Raw genomic sequence first — 20,789 nt, 5'->3', positions numbered from 1 at the left:
GACCAAATGGTTTGATCTATCTGGCTTAAGGTTGTAGGTGACTTAGGTGTATAATAGGTGTATATATATATATATATATATATATATATATACATATATATATTAGGTGTATATATATATATATCTTAGATATATATATATATTCACAAATATATGTATATATTCACATATATATAAACATATATATTTTTAGAGCTGTTTAAAGCATTTAAATCAAATGTTAGAATTTGGTCATCTTATAAATCCAAGACATTAAATATGTATACTCAGAGCTATGATCTAGGCAGTAAGAGAACTGGAAGTATTAAATCTATTTTTCACCCCTGAGGCTGTGGTGCTTCTGCAGATGTCTCAGTTGTAGTTGGTGATGTTTGTTATGATCAATAGTTGTAGATATTTGCTGTTTTGGGAGAGAGTCTAGACTGTCCTCCCTTATTCCATAGCCATGCCTTCTGGAAGTTCCCTCAATTTAATAAATAGCTAAAATATTTAAAGGTCATGGTGGTAGTCCAGTTGATTTACTGAACACATTACTGTCCCCAAAGACCCTGATTTAAGACCTCACCCATGAAGGTAGAAGCTTCGTGATTCTCCCTCTCTACTTTTCCCTTCCCTCTCAATTTCTTTGTCTCTATCCAAAATACACAAATAATTAATATTTAAAAAATGAAATATTTTTAAGCTATAAAATTATTGCATATTACTATATTGCTAGTGACATACTTAATTTCAAGATAAGATTGACCAAGATTATATTTTTGCATATTGATAGTGGGTGACAGTTATTTCACAATATATATGAATTTAATATAATAAATTTTGTGATATCAAATTTTTGTAATGATTGCCATATCTGAGAGTTATTTGTATACATTTTAGTATTTATTTATAAATTATTTTCATTTTAAAATTCAATTTTATCTGATAATGAAGATATGCAAGGTGCTTATAACAAGTAATCACTTTGCTGAGAATAAAAAGATTTAAATTAAGCATCGACACTGCATATGTCACATGATAAATGCTAAACACATTTATTATTATTAATAATTATCATTGAAATTTGTTTTAAGAATGCACAGCTCTGAAATCTAAACATCCTATACTTTATTTTGTGTTTCAGAGCTGAGGAAACAAAACTTATGTATAGATAAGTCACGTCTGTGCTCATTTGCACAGCTGTAAAGTTGTAGAGCTAGTATGTGGATCTAAATATTCCAACCCCACATTTAGAGCTATTTTTACCACCATGCTATGAGGGTAAAATTTTCAAATGATAGAATCTACAGACAAATATACTGATTCTAAGTTTGTATAGGAAATCATTTTTCATGCTCTTTTTTTTTTTTTTTGGTTAACTTTTACCATTAGTGACTTAATGGTATTTTATAAAATTATGAAATTTCAGGGGAATAGTTTCACACATAGATGTAGAAATAGATATAGATTAGATGTAGGGGTGTGTGTGTGTATAACTTAACCACCCTCATCAACAATGTCTTGACCCCTTTCAGATCCCTGTAGTCTCAAGTCACGTAAAATCCTCAAGGCAGTTTAGTTGCTATCTTTTTTTCAATTTTTCTTTAATTAACTATATTCTATATATGTTATTGCTGTCATTGTTGTTGGATAGGACAGAGAGAAATAGAGAAGGGAGGGGAAGACAGAGAGGGGGAGAAAAAGATAGACACCTGCAGACCTGCTTCACTGTTTGTGAAGCAACACCTCTGCAGATGGGGAGCTGGGAGCTCAAACCGGGATCTTTCTGCTGGTCCCTGCGTGCGCCATGTGTGCTTAACCTGCTACACTACTGCCCAGCTCCTTAATTTTTTACATTTCTTAATGAATGAACTTGCAATTATGAGTGCAATTATGGCCTCAATGCGAAAACAAAAGTGAACTTATTGTTAAGTATATATTTGTATAAACATAAGTAAACAGAGCATTTTCTGTATAAAAATTTGTTGGAAATGTTCCAGAAGTTTAGGAGGAAGAATTCTGTAAACAGCTACATTTTTTTATTGAACCCCATGCCACTTATAGTCAAATTAGCTTATAATTTAGAATAAATAAAAATATGTTAAAGTGCTTACAATGTGATGATTCCTGTTTCTGTCACAGAACTGGTAAAACCATTTGAATTTCCAAGTGAAGACAGCTACAGATATGCACTTTGTTATGTTAATTCAGTGGCTTTCGGAAAGCGAAGGATGCTGAACGGTTGCCAGTGGAATAGAGACTAATAGTCCTACTATCACATCTCTGGAGAGAATAGGAAGCCTGGAAACTGAGTTCAGTTTCTAATTGCCAATATTTAATTAACCATGCCTCTATACAAGGAAGGGTACATAAAAACTCCAAAAAAGAGAATTTGAATCATTCAGTGTTAGTAAACAGGGAGAGGTTACAGGGAGACACCTGAAGGGGACCACGAAGCTCCATGACCTTTCTCCATATCTTCTTGATCTAGCTGTTCCTAAATTATATCTTTTAAATGTTTAATAAGCAGTAATCCAGGAAATACATGTTTAACTGCATGTTCAGTGCATGACTGTAGTGCATTAATCTAACCCTGAGAAAGGGAGAAAATGGGTTGTACAACACATCTATTTTATAGTCACTTTGGCAGGTATAAGTGAAGCACTTACTCATGTCTTAAATTAGTAGAGGCAGTGTTGAAGGACTGAGTCCTTATTTTGTGAACCCTGAAACTCAGAATTGATTTGAATTGTAGAACATTCAGCTTGTTGTCTGCCTCCTCTTCCCCTAGTCCAGCCACACATACAAACAATGGAGAATGGGCATCAGAATTCCTTTAGTGTTTTAGGTTCTCACAACTAATACTTTCCGACTATGTTTTGTGCAGGTGTGATCTCATGATACAAATATACCTGCAGGGCGATTTAGTACAAATTATGCTGGCAACTGCACGTATGGTATTCACTTTACACCACATGGTGTTCCATTATATGGGCTTTACACAGGTTAACTAATTTAATCCTTAAACCAGCTTTTAGTGTAAGTACCATTATTCTTCTATGGGAAAATGAGCTATGGTAGGTTAAGTAATTTTCTCTGAAACACAGGTTGTAAATCTGAACATGCAGATTTGTAGGGAAAGAGAACTGCAGGGAGAAGGAATAGCAAAGTTAAAGGTCATTATAAAGAATCAACAAGCAGGGGGCTTGGGTGGTAGAGCACCTCTTAGAGCACTCGTATAGTCGTGCATGAAGACACTACTTTAAGTCCCTGGTCCCTAAATGCAAGAGGGATGCTTCATGAGTGGTGGAGCAGTGCTGCAGGTGTTTCTTATTCTCTTTCTTTCCTTCTTTTTTTTTTTTTTGTGCCTCCAGGGTTATGACTGGGGCTTGGTCCCAGCAATATGAATCTGCTGCTCCTGGAGGCTATTTTCTCCATTTTTGTTGCCCTTGTTGTGGTTGTTACTCTTGTTATAGCTGTCATTGTTGTTGGATAGCACAGAGAGAAATCAAGAGAGGAGGGGAAGACAGAGAGGGGAAGAGAAAGATAAACACCTGCAGACCCGCTTCACCACCTGTGAAGCGACCTCCCTGCAGGTGGGGATCTGGGGGCTCATTCCGGGATCCTTATGCCGGTTCTTGCGCTTTGCACCATGTGCGCTTAACCAGCTGTGCTGCTGCCGGGGCCCCCCTGCAGCCCCCCTCTCCATCTTTCTCTTCCTCTATGTATCTCACTCTCTGTTTTAAATAAAAAATCGCAAGGAGGACAGGAAAAGTGAACATAATGATATATTGGAGAGGATAGTAGGAATGGTTCTTGTATACAATTGGAAACATCTGAACTTTCAATTAGAGTGAAATGAGAAATACTTGAAAGACTCTTGAGTAAAAGGTTGACATTTTTTGTTGTGACATGATTCTGCCCTGTTAGAAAAAAAGCTTGAAGGGTTTCAAGTTTAGGAAAAAAAGAAAAGTTTCAAGTTCAGAGTTTATTTTTTCAATTGAATGTAACAATGCTTAGAGGAACACACTTCCAACTTTATTCCAGATTGACATGAAGTATCTGAACACTGTCATTTTAATTCAACTATAGAACCTGGAAATTTTCATATGAGAAAGTAATTATAAACTAAAATAGTTTTATTTTCTATATATAACCAATGTACAGTGCAGCACAATTTTACTTTCTTAGTTATATTCCAGATTATTTCATATCACAATATTATCTAAATATCTATACTTTAGGTGTTATAAAACCATGGTTGAAAAATTGGTTGAAGATGCCAAGCTGTGGTTGTGAATTCTCTTTCGCAAACAAGAAACACCTAGTTATTCACTTCTTAAAAATCTGACTATAGTCTTCAGTGGACTGTATTAATACTAATGTTATCGAATTCTTTTTCAAAATCACACCATTAAGTGTGATAGCTCACACTAAGCCAAACTTTTCTTCCATAGTTGTGTTGTCTGACATCATTAGTGTACAAGTGAATAGTAATATCTTGAATTAAAATCTCTTTTCTGCTCTTAAGTTATCTGTGGAAAAATAATAATAAGAGCATATTTATGGAACGAGAACTCAGTGACTAGACTTCAGACTAGCAAACACTCTAACTAGTCCATAGTCTTGCCCCTCCCCCAGAGATGACAGGAAACAGGTTTCTCTGCTAGTGGGCATGGATTTTGATCTGGCCTCAGTCATCTATTCCTGTCTGATTCTCAGAAGTGTTCTTCCCTGTGTCCTTTATACTTCAGATAATCCACTATGATATGGCTTAGTTTAGGTAAATAAATATTGAAGTATTATTCAGGTTAGTTCTTAAAATTATACGGTATTCTCAGGCAAAGGTGCTTACAAATACCAGGGTTCTTGAATGAAATGTCGGATGAGAGGGTCCATGCAGTGTGGCTCAACTAGGTAAGCACACATATTACCATGCACAAGGACACAGGTTTGAGCCCCTGCTCCCCAGCTACAGGAGGAAAGCTTCAAGTCTATGAAGCATGTACAGCAGGTGTCTGTCTCTGATCCATCTTGTCTCTCTCTGTCTCCCTCTCCCCTCTCAATTTCTCTCTCTCTTATCAAATAAAGTAAGGAAAGGAAAAAATGGCTGCCAAAGTGGTAGATTCCTCATGCAGGCACCACACCCAAGTGATAACCCTGGCAATAAACAAAATACAAAAGTAGATAAATAAATAAAAATCAAAAGTAGAAGAGAAAAATAATATGAGTGAAAATGTAACAAAATGTCAATAAAATGTTACTATACAGAATTAGTTGAAATAAACATATAAAAGCAAAAACTTTCTTCTTTTTCTTTCCTACCAGGATTACTGATGAGATTCTGTAGCAGTGAATCTGTACACAATGAAACCTCCTCTCCTGGTGACCATTTTGTTTTCCTTTTTTTTTTTTTAATTTTGTTTTATATTTGTTTATTTTCCTTTTTGTTGCCCTTGTTGTTTAACATTGTTGTGGTTATTGATGTCATTGTTGGTGGATAGGACAGAGAGAAATGGGGAGAGGAGGGGAAGACAGAGAGGGGGAGAGAAAGATAGACACCTGCTTCACCGCCTGTGAAGCGACTCCCCTGCAAGTGGGGAGCCGGGGGCTTGAACTGGGATCCTTATGCCATTCCTTGTGCTTTGTGCCACGTGAGCTTAACCTGCTGTGCCACTGCCCGACTCCCATTCGTTTTCCTTTTTATAGAGACAGAGAGTTGTTGAGAGGGAAAGGGTAGACAGAGAAAGAGAGGGGCCGGGTGGTAGAGCACCTGGTTGAGCACACATTACAACGCGCAAGGACCCGGGTTCCAGCTCCCAGTTCCCATCTGCAGGGGGAAAGCTTCAGGAGTGGTAAAGCAGTGCTGCACGTATCTCTCCATCTCTCTTCCTATCTCCTCACTCCTTTCAATTTCTGGCTGTTTCTATCTAATAAAAAAAAGAGAAAGAAAGAAAGAAAGAAAGAAAGGGAGAGAGAGAGACACCTGCAGAACTGCTTTAATGCTTGGAAATTTCCTTATGCAAGTGGGGACCCAGGGGTTGAACCAGGTCCGTGAACAAGGTAACATGTGCACTCTACTGGGTGCATCACTACCTCACTGCTAAGAACAAATACTTAACAGTTGGTCAGTTTTAATGTATTCTTACTGCCCAGTTTGGAGGTTCAGTCACATTTAAAAGTATTAACAAGAATCTTCACATAATATAGATTTGGACTTGAATAAGTCTTGGATTTGAAGAAATAATAGTATTATATATATATATATATATATATATATATATATAATATCGTAAATGGTCAAGTAGTATATACATATTAGCTAAGTAAGTTATATACTATATAAAAGATAAGAGGTACTATAAATACACACGATGAAGGAAAAGGGAAAGGTATTTCCATGTTAGACCTGGTTGTCATGTTTAAAAGTCTCACCACCTTCCTTTAAGGAGAAAGATGTTTAAAATGTGGGATAACTAACTTTGGGAGTATTCATAAGCAGAAATCTATAGGTAGAAGTGTCATCCATTCCATATGTCTTGAGACATTTGCACATAATGTGTTTCAGTAGGGAGTGAATAGTAGGAGATCTGTTCAAATGAATTAATGGAAGGTCTTATACAGGATTTAGTCTTAAAAAAGAGTCAAGAGGGAACTATAAGAAAAGTGACAGGATCTGATGGATGTTTTAACTTTGATTTGATATCCTTTGTATTGACAGTAGGGAAACAGAATGTAGGGAAATGGGAATAATAGAAGGATAGTAATACAGTAATACAGTAATCAGTTTGAAAGATGATGGAAGTTTGAGATAGATTTATGGAGGTAAAGTTAGATGCTGGAATTCAGGATACATTATGAAGGTAGTAACAAGAGGTCTTGTTGGCAGTGAGAGAATTAAAAGATGAGTCAGAAGTTTTGGTCTAAGAAACTAAAAGAATGAACATATTAGTTATTGATATTGATAATTGTAGGGAGAAAATTGTGAGATCAGCCTTGAATATATGAAATTTTCCATATCCATTGAGGTTTACATGCATATGTGATAAAGACAGTAGGAATTCCAGTAGAGAATTCAAAGGCAAAAACCTAGATTTAAGGCAAACATTTTCAGTGTATAGATGATCTTTGAAATCTACTTAACTAAATGAAATGATCGAGTGAGAAGTTAGAGAAGACAGTAAATGAAATAACCAAAGCTCTGGGATATTGAGAAAGTGGAGATTTATGGAATTACTAAGGGGAAAAAAGACTGACTGAAAAGAAAAAAAAAAAAAAAATATATATATATATATATTGGTGTAGGCAAAAGTAAAAAAAAATATATATATATATATATATATATATATATATATATATATATATATATTGGTGTAGGCAAAAGTCAATAGTTCTTGGGAGGAAACTAGTCTCCTAGGGGCTAGGTGGTGGCACACCTAGTTGAGCACATGGTACAAAGCACAGGGACCAAGGTTCGAGCTCCTAGACTCCACTTGCAGGGGGAAAGCTTTGCGAGTAGTGAAGTAGGTTTGCAGGTGTCACTCTGTCTCTCTCTCCCTCTCTATCATCCCTTTCCCTCTTGGTTTCTGACTCTATCCAAAAAAGATAATAAAAAATGTTTAAAAAAGAAGAGAAAATATTCTACTATATTCAGTGCAACTTAGAGTTAAGAAAAATAAGGACTGTGGGTTGACACGAATTTAACAATGTGAACAATCTTGTCAAGAACTACTTTGTGTAAATATTGAGAGATAAAGTCTTTTTGTATTGGAATCTGGAAAATGCTATGAGGTTATTTGGACAAAAAATATAGATAACTGCTTTGATAAGTTCTGCAAAAAATGGAAAAGCAAAACTGGATATTCACTGGAGCTAACAATGGTACCAAGAGAGGTCTTATATCTTTAGGGATGAGGATGGTAGAGAAACTGGCAAGTTGTTTTCTGATCTGATTGGAATGATACAACAGAAAGAGACAGAGGAAATTCGATGATGTGAAAGAATTGCTTGGGAAAAAAAAAGCTGAGAAGAAAATACAATAAATTCTAGTGCACAGGTGAAAGGATGGCTTTTAATTTTTCAGTTTATACTTTCATTGTAGTCCAAGTAAAAGCAAAGGAACTGGTATAGATGCTGGCAGGTGCCTCTCATCTGTTTGTTCTGTTTTGTTCATTAAGAAGCAAAGTCAAGGGGTCGGGCAGTAGTGCTGCGTGTTAAAAGCACATGGCATGAAGTGCAAGGACTGGCTTAAGGATCCCAGTTCGGCCCCCAGCTCCCCATCTGCAGGGTGATCACTTCACAGGAAGTGAAGCAGGTCTGCAGATGTCTATCTTTCTCTCCTCTCTGTCTTCCCCTCCTCTCTCTATTTCTCTCTGTCCTATCCAACAACGAAAACAGCAATAGCAATAATAGGCAACAAAAGGGAAAAAATAGATTACAGGAGCAGTGGATTTGTAGTGCAGGCACTGAGCCCCAGCAATAACCCTGGAGGCAAAAATATAAAATAAAATAAAATAAAATAAAATAAAATAAAATAGTCCAAACTGATAGTGATACTGGGGGTAGAACAGAGTGTTAAGGAAGAGATAGGAACTAGTGAGAGGATTCTATTTATTTATCTAAAGATTTGTCACCTTAATCTTTGCATGACTTTAGAAGTTTCTTGCAAAATTTCTATTTGACCAAGCCAAGTGTTGTATAACAAATAAATGAAGGGTTTTAGATACTAGAGCTTAATAGTCCTTCTAGAATAAGCTTTATGTTATGTGTGTCAAAGACGGCAGTAAATGGGTGTGCATGTGATTTCTTGGACTATCGTATGCTGCTGATGAGAAACGGAAAGGTGTGGAGTTTGCTACTACTCTGTTGTACTTTTCAGGTGGATGGTGTTTTCTGTATCTGTAGATACTAAAATCTTGCATTCTCTTTATATGTTTGCTTTAGTACATATGCATACATACGCACATATGATTTTTATTATTTTTGTTTATCTGCTTATTTTTTGCCACCAACGTTTATCACTAAGGCTCCACACAGTATCAACACTAGCAAGATTAAATTTTTCACAGCAAAGTCTATTATAATACAGTTTATTAGCAAGGACCCTGCTCTACCTACTGTAGTCATGTGTTTGTTCTTTATCTTCTTTAACTGTTCCATAATTTATATTCTAAATAGCAGTGTAAAACAGAGAGCAATTAGAGAGCACTGCTCAGTTTGGGGTATAGTGGTGCTAGGGATTGAAACTGAGATCTTTGAGTCTCAGGTATGAAAGACCGGTGTGCTCCAACTGGACTAATTCCCTGGTCATTCTTACAAAATTTATTGAATTATTTGTTGGTTAGTGGTTTCTATTTCTCAAGTCATCTGATGTTCTAGTTTTTCTTTGTTTATTATATATTTATGTTAGTATGATCTAAAAGTACAAGAGCAGAGTGTAACCCATTCAGTTTGAACTTAAAATGTAAAATTACTTAAGACCCATGTAAATTATAATTCTTAAATAAATAGTATATAACTATATATGAGATGATAACAGTGATTTCTTAGAACAAAAACTGGTCTTTAGTTTCGAGATTAAAATTAATAGAGAAGAAAGACAATAATTTACAGAGATTTAAATTATGTGACATGGATAACTTTCCAGTTTTATTTTAGTCTGTGTAGATGATAATACAATAATTAACCTACACATACAGTGTTGTCTTTAGATCAATACACACATAACAGATTATTCTCATGTCCCTGACTGTGAAATAAGGAACCAATAATTCTCTTTAACAAGTAACTAGACTTTCTAGAGCTTATTTAAAATTCTTCAGTCTCAGGGTTTTATAGGAAATATTAGAATAGTATTACAAGATTTTCTTGTTTCAGAGTAGATGAAGGGCTTAAATATTTTAACAGATATGGAACTCTGTTACTTTTTGATATTGTTCTTGAACTTTCATTCCCTGCTTTCCAGTATTTGGATATTACTCTCTTCTTTGTGTTTTCCCACCCCTCTTCTTCCATTTGTAGATATTTTTGCATGGCAATAATCTGAATAGTCTACACCAACTTATTCATCCTGAGATCCTGCCCTCCGAATTTGGGGGGATGCTGCCCCCTTATGACATGGGAACGTGGGCAAGAACACTGTTAGACCATGAGTACGATGATGACGGTGAATACAGTGTGGATTCCTACAGTATGCCTGTGAAGGAAGTAGAAAAGGAACTCTCCCCCAAGTCCATGAAGAGGTATGCTGGAGAGAGCTGGGAAGTGGGTTGGGGTGACGGCAGGGGAATCCCATGTCTTAACTGAAAGTTTTATATTTTACCAAAGTGGATGTTTGATGGGAACTGTTAAAGTTTTTTTTTTTTTTTTTGGCCTAATTGAATATCTAGAAATTTTCAATCAAAGATGAAGTCATCTGAGGTAATCTCAACCTAGTGTTCTTCCAAATCCACAGACCCCAACTCTAGTGGGTTTTCAAGCTATTTTTTGAGATTTGATAGAATCAAGCAGGAAGGTTGAGGTCTATGTCCATCTCTAATGCCATTTAACCACCTCTGTATCTCTCTAGGAAATTCACTTGCCTTCTAAGATTTCTTTTGAAGTGTGGGATTGATAGTAAATATTTTTCTTAGTCTTTCAGTCTTTCTTTTTTAAAAAAAGTATTTTAAAATATTTATTTATTTATTCCCTTTTGTTACTTGTTTAATTGTTGTAGTTATTATTGTTGTTGCTATTGATGTCATCATTGTTGGATAGGACAGAAAGAAATGGAGAGAGGAGGGGAAGACAGAGAGGGGGAGAGAAAGATAGACACCTGCAGACCTGCTTCACAGTCTGTGAAGCGATTCCTCTGCAGGTGGGGAGCTGGGGGCTCGAACGGAGATCCTTAAGCCAGTTCTGTGCTTTGCGTCACCTGCGCTTAAGCACCGCCCAACTCCCTCTGTCTTTCTTTTATACAAAAACTTATTTTTTCTTCAAACACTACATTTAAAGTAGCATGTATGTAGTCTTATTGGCATCTCTGCCAGTTTCTTGTTTAAAGGTTTAGTTGACCTTTCCCAGAGCAAAACATTTCTTGTTTCCATATAGCTTTAATGTTGCAAAGTTGATAGCTGCATCATAGTCTGACCTCTTGTTTTCACTCACAGAAGTTTCATGCTTGTTCTCTTTCAATTAACACATATTTATTGAACATATGTTCTGTAATAGACACTTTCCTAGGTGATTTGGATCTAATGTGGACAAAATGTGCGTCTAATCACAGTCTAGTAGTGGAGTGGGGTTAGTTGTCAGACATGCACATATGGTTGGCATTCTGTAGGAAACCAGATGATGTTTAATCAGACATTTTGTAGGCCATACCAGAGTAGGGTTCATCTGGTAATGGTTACAAGCATTATTTCTTTACTCATTTTGCATCACATAAAACTAGGAAGGAGCTGCTACAAATTTTCCACACATAGCTCAGGATGACACTAGGTGTCTGCATGTCTTATAACATTTTCTGATAAAAACCTTATGTATGACTTTTGCATCATAGCTCTGACTCTAGTAATGATACTACTATTCATTGTGTCTGATGTTGCTGTTTTTGTTAGTGAACTTGCAATGTCTTCACTTCTCCACCTTGCTCTATAATAACTTCCATTCTTACCTTAAGTTCTGTGCTTTTCTAACCAAAGAGCTTCTATGTGGCATCTTAAAGCGTTTTTGTAGAAGTAGTATTCAAAACTGCATGCTTGCATCTCTCTCTTTTCTCTCCCTCTCTTCATATATGAAAATACACACATATATACACATATGTGTAGTAAATTTTCTGCAGAATAAATCTTTATTATTGTTGTTTATGCTGGACTTCACTGCTCTGGACCAAATTTTTCAGATAGAAAAAGAGGACTAGAGACAGAAGAGTATGGAAGGGGAGTCGGGCTGTAGCACAGCGGGTTAAGCGCAGGTGGCGCTAAGTTCAAGGACCAGCGTCAGGATCCCGGTTCGAGCCCCTGGCTCCCCACCTGCAGGCAGGTCCCTTCACAGGCAGTGAAGCAGGTCTGCAAGTGTCTGTCTTTCTCTCCCCCTCTCTGTCTTCCCCTCCTCTCTCCATTTCTCTCTGTCCTATCCAACAACAACATCAATAATAACTACAACAATAAAACAACAAAGGCCACAAAAGGGAATAAATAAATAAAATAAAATAAATTTAAAAAAAGAGTATGGAATACACCACAGTACCAAAGCTTTCCTCAGTGCAGATGTATGCCAGGTTCATACAGGTATCCTTCCAGATGACTTATCTTGCTATCCCTAAGAGTAACTATTTTCGGACAGAAACATATATTTCATCAATCTCTCCGTGTTTCTTAAAATAAAACAAACAAAATAAAACATTGACTTCAATTACACAAGAATGGCTTCCTTTTAATAAAAATCTTGATGACAATCTTGGATAGGATCTATTACATACTATGTACTTGTCATGAGTTAGGTCCTTTCTTGGCATTTTTTTGGTAACTATTTATTCTTCATAGAAATTCTAAAATTATAATTTCTTTCCAAAATCACATACTTAGTATCTGATAAAATGGATTTTTAATGCCTGAAGTAAAGAATCTTTTCTGTGGATAATATAATGTTTATCTACCCTCCCTTTGCAAAATAACAAAGAGTGGACTTCCCCAGGACCCAAGAATTGATTTATAAAAAGATTTGGAAACATAAATCTTTCTTAGTCTTCTCCATTTCCAACTAATAATGTTCCTTCAGCCACTCTTGTGGCAAGTTCATTAATATGGGTTCCTCCTGTGAGCGTGTTTGTCTTTGTGCTGTATTCAACCTTTCCATCTCTTGCATTCTCCTTGCCTATGTTCTCTTACAAACTTCTACCAGTGTTCCTTGCCCTTATCTTGACCCTGTACCCTGTGCCATATTTATTAACCATATGATAATACAAAAGCTCTTGTGAATAATGTAAATCAGATCATTTCATTCTCGGTTTTAATTTTTTAAATTATTGATGATTATGCAATGAGTGCAAAGTCATTCTGTATTTAACTTAGCATGATTCCCTCTACTCTCATCCATGGTTTTTGCAAGATGCAGTATCTCATCTTTTCTTACAACTGAGTAGTATTTCATTGTGTAAATACCCCATACCTTTTATATCATCCATTGCTGAGTATTTGTGTTGTTTCCATATCCTGGCTATTTTAAATTGTATTACAATGAACATAAGACATATATACTTTCAAATTAGTAGACATTGTTTGTTCTTTATTCTGTTTCTGATCCTACAGTTTGTTTCAAAGGATCTTTGTCTATGTCACTATTGGCTGGAATGCTGTTTTACTTCACCTTCAGATGGCTGTCCCAGTCAAAGGTCTCCTTTTCAAGAGGGTCCTTTGGTCTTTCTCAATCATCATGTTTTACTCAGATCTACTTTTCATTCTAGTCATTCTTTTTCAATCACCTCTTTTATTTTCTTTATAGCCCTTACTAGTCTGTCAGTAACTATTTAATTTTATGTCCTGCCCTTTAAAAATTAAGTTTCACAGAATCATTAGAGACTGTCAGTCCTGTATGCCTCTGAATTCCCAGTTCCTGCGGTAGAACCTGCCACACAGGATGCCCCATATACGGCAACTGAATGACAGAGAAAATGATCTGATGTTGGTCAATGCTCTTTTAGAACAGTGCTTATTTTGAATAGGGGACATCTGATACTATCACTACTTGCGTTTAGATTCCATAATTCTTGACTTGTAATATAAACCGCCTTGAATTTCACTGGTCATTTTTGTCATCATTTCTGTTAGTCAGTAGTTAAAATATATAGTAGACTGACTGAACTCTAAAAACTAGTATGTCTATTTAGCTCTAGACCAGTATCCTCACAATTCTTAGTATTTGGCTTCTTCCTCTAAACACATTAAATATCATCTTGTTAGATTTGGTTTTATCTATCCAACATTTGAAGTCAGTTTGGATCTTGATTCTCTTATCCAATTAATTAGAACATTTTGTCCTCTGCAGATTTTGCCCAGAGCATATAACCTCCAAACCCTGAGTTTCTTGCTTCTGATCTGGACTGATTAGAATTTCAAACACCTCTTACTCGGCATTAGATTTTGTATATCCGAATCTTTTTTAGTTCTTTTTAAAATTTTATTATTGTTGTTATTGATGTCGTCATTGTTAGATAGGATAGAGAGAAATGGAGAGAGGAGGGGAGGACAGAGAAACGGAGAGAAAGATAAGACACCTGCAGACCTGCTTCAGCGCCTGTGAAGTGACTCCCCTGCAGGTGAGGAGCCGGGGGCTCAAACCAGGATTCTTCTGCCTGTCCTTGTGCTTTGCACCACGTGCGCTTAACCCGCTGCGCTACCGCCTGACTCCCTCTTTTTTAGTTCAACTGAGAAACTTCTGAAGAATGAGATTAAGAAAACTGTTTAACTTGATTCTTATTTTCTTTGTGTCAGGGAATGGCAGTTTCTCATAAAGAATTAAAGATAATCGTTACTACCTTCCATTTTGTCCTTTCTCTTGTATTGGTTATTTTTCATTTTTACACTATCTATAGACTGATTATCTATCTATCTATCTATCAATCATCTATCTATCTATATCTATAGACCTATTGTGCTTGAAAAAGAAAACAAATCTTTCTAAAATAACTACACTTGAGCAACTAAATTTAATATTTTTATGTATTGTTTGACTTATTGATGGTGTGTGGAGTCAGCCTTTAATATCTGATTCTTCTGATATCTATAGTACATCATAAATGCAAACAAGAACTTAAGGAACATAAAAATGAAAGAGAGAGAGAGAGAGGAGAGAGAGAGAGAGGGAGGGAGAGGAGGTTTTTAAAAAGCATTGTGATAAATGCTTAAATTGTTTGCCTGGTGCTTTCTGAAGGGGTTTAGTATATATTTATTAAATATTGTTAGACTATACCTCAACATTTATATAGAAAATTTAAGACAAATTTCATATATTATCTTGAAGAACTGTTTTCCCCAATCAGCTTCATTCATCCTAATTTTGAATGTTCAACATTGAACTTCTCTCAGTACGGAAATTAATGATTAAGACTGTGTAGTATACACTGTGTTTGCAGGGAGTAAAACTCACAAAATCCTTGCATATGAGGGTTGATATCAATTGTCATGTTCATACTTTGGTACAGGGTATTAAATTAACCTATATTTTTATGAATTCTTCTTGGGGAACCAGCTTTTTAGTTGAGTCTTACCTAAAGTTAGTATTAAAATTCTTTTTATTAAGTATTTTATGCAATTTTCTGAATAGTTTAAATGTATTTTATCTATGATAATTCTATCTTTGATAATTATATTTATTATTGCACATAAAAGTAACAAAAAAAACTCTTAACTCTCCAATTCCCTTCCTCGTCTCTCTCTCACAGATGATTTAGCTTTAGTTAGTCTCCTTTCTTATTTACTTATATAGGCATGTAATAACTATTATTGACATAAAATAAAGATAGCAGAGATAAAACTCCCGTTTTAATACCCTCACACACCTTTTCACTCTCTCTTTAGGAGTGAATTTACGTAAGTGAAGAAATTGTTTTATCAGTTAATGTTTTATTTTGCTTTGATAATCACTCCTGTTGCTGTTCTTTTTCATTAGTATGTGCGGTTTTAACTTGTCTTTCTTTTTGAAAGTAATGAGGTCTGCAAAGAGACATATTGCCACAGTAATAGCTAATTGGCTGAAATGTAGCAGCAGGGGGCAAATTCATTACCAAGGAGAATCTTAAAAGGGCAGCTGCTTCTTTAATGTCATATCTATTAAGATGGTAGCCTCCTGCCTTAGCACTAGCATGATTCATTGACTTCTTCCCAGTTTCATGTTGTTTCCTAATGATGAATTGAGCTATAATCCCCACCTGCTATCAAAGGCATGTGTAAGCAGTTTTCAAATTATTTGCTTTTTTAATCACAAGGAAGATTAGTTTATTGCTTGTATAAGAGGAGTCTTTCTTTTTTAAAGTTTTAGAACATTTCACTTTACTCTCAAGTATAAGATTGATTTTTCTTCTAATCAATTTTTTCCTGAAAATTTGTATTTGAATATTCTACTGGTTAATTTAACAAAGCTCACATTAAGGTTTTGGTACTGTTTTTCTAGTGTTTTAATTTTAATCTTAATATTTCTAAATGTTTTCCTAAAGGATGAAAAGCGTGACTAAAAATTCCCATTTATGTTTAATTTGTTACTTAGAACCCTTTAACGCAGTGACGATACTTCTAAAATTTCTACTTAATTTCCCATAACAATAAATTTCCTGAAATACTATTTTCCATTTTGGAAATTGTATATTGGAATGTCCCGGGTTTACATTATCAATTTTCTGTACCTTGTGAAACAGATTTAAAGCCATGATTACCTATTTACAATCAGTTGTTACTAATTTTATTTAGAGGCCAAAAGGTATTTGTTTCCTCAATCTGATGAAAAACACAAAATTCAGTGTTACTTTCACTAAATGTGCAGCATTTTCAGTGCCTAAATTCCTTGGCGAAGATAATGCTTGTCCATGAGAAAAACAATAATAGAGCAAAGGCAGAGAAGAGAATGTAATTATTTGGCAATAACTGACATTGTCTTTATCATTTCCAGATCCCAGTCAGTAGTGGATCCTACTGTACTCAAACGCATGGATAAAACTGAGGAAGAAAACATGCAACCTTTACTCTCTCTGGATTAATAACTTACTCACCATGAATTAGAATCACAAGGTATTTGTTTTCAGCAAAGGGACAGCACTGTGGAGAAATTATCAGATGGAAACTTATTTATTCATGTTAATGTAGCATACTATTTAATAAGGAATCAGGCTTTCCCATTTGCCTGAATATTGGATGACCTGGTCTGGATTAATGAAAATCAATAATTTATTCTGTAAGTGCCAAGTTCTTTGTAAATATAATGTAATCTTTGTGTCAACTTTGTAAAGTTTGGTGACTTACAGTGGAAAAGACTGACTCCTGAGTCTATGCCAGTGATATGAACTATAACAAAAAATATATTTAAAAAAAGCAAAGAAACAGAAGAAACATGCAAATAAACAAAGCTAATTAAATATAACCCTATTTCCTATGAAGCCATATTTCAGCAAACATAGTGACTGCTTCATTGTTTTTCTTTGAAATTCTGTCATTTATCAAATACACTTTAAATGGGTACAGCAAGCTTTGAGTCTAGAAATAATAAAGGGAAAGGTATTTCCTATTTAATGACTTTCAATTTACAGAAAGTATGTTCTAAAACTATCACTGGCCTTGCATTTTGGAGACAAAGAATGGTAGATGAGCTTGTAAACCAACCACTTGAACTCTTCTGTGTTTAATTCCTGGAGTCTTGTGAAAAGATATGTTTCCCTAAGTAAGATGTGGGTTTCTGAAAGAATTTTTTTTTAAGTTGCTGTTTTCATACTGTGTCCTTATTCAAGAATCCATTGTATTCTTATTATCTTTAAGAACACAAACCCCAAATGTCTGAATAATAGAAATAAATCTTATTTGAATAGTGTTTTGAGAAGTAATTTTAAACATAAAATTTCCACTTATAGATGAGGGGCTAATTTCTAATTCTTGTGCATTGTTTGAAAAAAATATATCTATATTCACACACATATTTTTACTGAACTCTATAAAATCCTTGATGTGACAGATTTATGTAATAAGTTGTATTTACATGTTAAGTGTTTTTAGAAATGTCGGATATCACATGAGATACTAACTCTTGAAAATTGCTTTCACTAAAGTTAATAAAAATGAGGTATATTGACATTGAAGGAAATATCCAGTGAATTTAAGATAATCCCCATTTAATTTGTAAGCACGTCTTGAATCTGTGCCATTTTAGTGAATTACGTTTTCCTTCAAAGAAATAACCAATCTCAACACAGAATAGATATCCAGGAGTAATATTGTTTTCTCAAATTGAAATTAGTATTCATAGTTATCCCATATACATTTGCATTGTATTTGCAGAAAAATATTGAACAAATTTACTGTATCCAGAACACACAATGGGATCATATGAGGCATTTTGAGATAGCATATTATACTAAATATACCCTTGATATCTGTATAAGGTTTAAAGATTTTTATTTCATACCATTTCTAATGTTATAACAAATTTCAAAACTTAAGTTTCAAATTTCCACCTGGACAAGTAAGACTTTATCAGATTTTCAGAGTGATGAATTTGGATATTGAGAATTTACCACTAAAATACTCTTTTGTGGACCATGGAGATAGTAACAGAGATGGAATATGAGACAGCCAGGCTTGGGGTGGCCACCTTCAATATAGAGCATCACTATTAAGTCATAGCTGAACTGTGCTCTGGTCTCTCTGTATTGATCTATTTGTCATGAAAATTAATAAATAAATATTTAAACATATTTTTGAAATAAAATATGACAAGGGGCTCTCTGTAACAAAGGGAATAAAGGTACATAGAAGTCTCTGTATACTTTCAGCCAGAAATTTTAAAAATACAGTTATAACCCTACAGATAAAAATCTTAAAATCAAGATCAATACACTAAATTTTCACTGTAGTTATAAACTGTATGATGTTTGTAAAAATAAAAAATAAGGGGCCAGATGGTAGTACACCTGGTTAAGTGCACAATTTACAGTGTGCAAAGATCTGGGTTCAAGCGCCTAGCTCCCACATGCAGGGGGAAGGCTTTACGAGTGGTGAAGCAGGGCTGCAGGTGTCTCTCTGTCTATCTCCCTCTCTATCTCCTCTCCCCTCTCAATTTATCTCTGACTCTATTCAATAATAAATAAAATTAAAAAAATATTTAAATAATAAAAATAATATGAATTGAAGATCTCTTAATGCTAACCTGCAATCAAATGTAGAAGAATAATGACTATTAGGACTCCTCATACATACTCAGACACTTGATAAATTGGGAAGAAAAAGTCATGATAAATAATATCTTTGTAAAAATGTTAGCTATTGGTGGTGTTCTTGAACTTTTCTGCTTACCTAACATACATTCTATAGTTGTGGGCTTTATATACAATAGAAGCAATATTAGTCAATATGATGTAGTAATCAACTTTTCATTCTCATGAAGTTCCTTTTTATTTTATTACCACTAAGAATATCGGTGGAGCTCAGTGTCTGCATGATGAATCCACCACTCCCTACAGCCATTTATAAAACATTTTATTAGATAGAGAAGAGAGAAATTGAGAGAGAAGGAGATAGAGAGGGAGAGAGAAAGAGAGAGACACCTGCAGTGCTGCTTCACTGCTTGTGGATTTTCCCCTACCCTTATGTAAGAAGCGAGGGTTTGAACTCTGGTCCTTGAATATATGTGTGCTTTTAGTCAGGTGCACCAATTCTAGGCATTCTTCATTAACTTCTTTTGATGAACAACACTTACTGCCAATTTTATTATTCACAAGGTTAATGCCAGATAGGAAATTATAACTAGAAAGGTGAATTTTATGCCTACCCCTCTCTAATTATTATTGACCAATCACACTGTCTCCCTATCCCAAAGTTTCAAACTTTGCATAGGCATTTTGGGGGTTGACTCTTTTTTCAAATGAACAAGTGAGAGTTAGATGAATTGAGCAATATTTTTAGTGACTGAAAGGATTACAATATGATTCTTTTGACATTTTTATATCTAGTTCAGTCTGAATAAACGCAAAATTTCAGCAGTGTTATGAAAGATGCTTAGTCAAAGGATATTTGATCCACTTAAAATTTCACTTCAGCATCAACTGATTAGCAGTATTTAGTTTTTCCCCATGTGTGTGTATGTGTGTTATGTAGATATGTCTATTGTCACATAACATTAAATAAACACCTGAAACGCTTTCAATTTAATTGCAATGATATACGACTTTTCTCTCCCTCTTTCTCATCCACCATTTACCCTGATGAATTGCCCTTCCTAGTACGAGAGCTATACTTTGCTTTTCAACTGTTACCTGAAATTTGTAGATATTGAAAATTACAATATTTGATTTGTAAAAGGGCAATAGTCCATTTGCTTTTCTCATTCAATCTTCTCTAATCTTTATTTCTAATATATTTTCTTTTTTCCATAATCTGAGGGGCAGCTACTTGCAAAGCTTATTTGAAAGAACCTCTCTTATGTTGTCACTGATATTTGTACAAATCTTTTGACTGATAGTTTAAAGGCAAGATATCATTATGAAAATATACTCTGAGAAATATGAAGAAGTGCCTCTTAACAATGGAATAAAACAGTAATACTATATAGAATTTGAACCTTATTTGTACTTTCTTCCAAAAAGTAAGTACATGTGCCTATTGGGGTAAATATATATGTCATTGGAAAAAGAATCTTTGAGGCTTTGCTTTGATCATTCTTTTACTGTACTATTTTTAGTGTGTGATCTTAGTATAGTAACTGGAACACATGACATTGGCAATCCTGGGACAATATACACATATTAAATAAAGTTTTACAAGCAAATTTTTGAAGAGAGAATGCATGATTTTTTTCATTACAATAGTAGTTTGCATAGTACAAAGCAGAACTTAAGTTTATTTCATATTCATAACATGCTTGTTTATTTTATAGTTAGCTTCTTTTAAATATCTTTAACTAGGACACCTTATTAAATTAAGTAGTTGAGGTTTCTTTAATATGCTGGGGGAACAGAAGACCCAGAAATGCAGTAAGATAATGAAGAAATATCTTCAACTTTGGAAATCATGTTTATCACCCTTCACAAATGCTTAGAATACCTGAGTGTGTCTTCAGGAACAGACATCTTTTGC

The 20,789-nt window shown here is 34.7% G+C and overlaps 1 protein-coding gene across 2 annotated transcripts in view; it reads left to right on the top strand.

Moving 5' to 3' along the window:
* CLVS2 (clavesin 2) overlaps window positions 1-19,865 on the top strand; it is an 88,688-nt gene extending 68,823 nt beyond the window's left edge. For both annotated transcript variants that reach the window (XM_060190527.1, XM_007521302.3), the window contains 2 exons: window positions 10,000-10,220; window positions 16,621-19,865. In XM_060190527.1, coding sequence (XP_060046510.1) covers window positions 10,000-10,220; window positions 16,621-16,708 — 309 coding nt within the window. In that variant the 3' untranslated portion in view covers window positions 16,709-19,865. The remainder of the gene's footprint in view (window positions 1-9,999; window positions 10,221-16,620) is intronic.
* The last annotated feature ends 924 nt before the right edge of the window (window positions 19,866-20,789 follow it).

The sequence above is a fragment of the Erinaceus europaeus genome, chromosome 4 (genome assembly GCF_950295315.1).
Source record: "Erinaceus europaeus chromosome 4, mEriEur2.1, whole genome shotgun sequence".
In the NCBI taxonomy this organism is placed as follows: domain Eukaryota; kingdom Metazoa; phylum Chordata; class Mammalia; order Eulipotyphla; family Erinaceidae; genus Erinaceus; species Erinaceus europaeus.
This window is presented reverse-complemented; position numbering and strand designations above follow the sequence as displayed.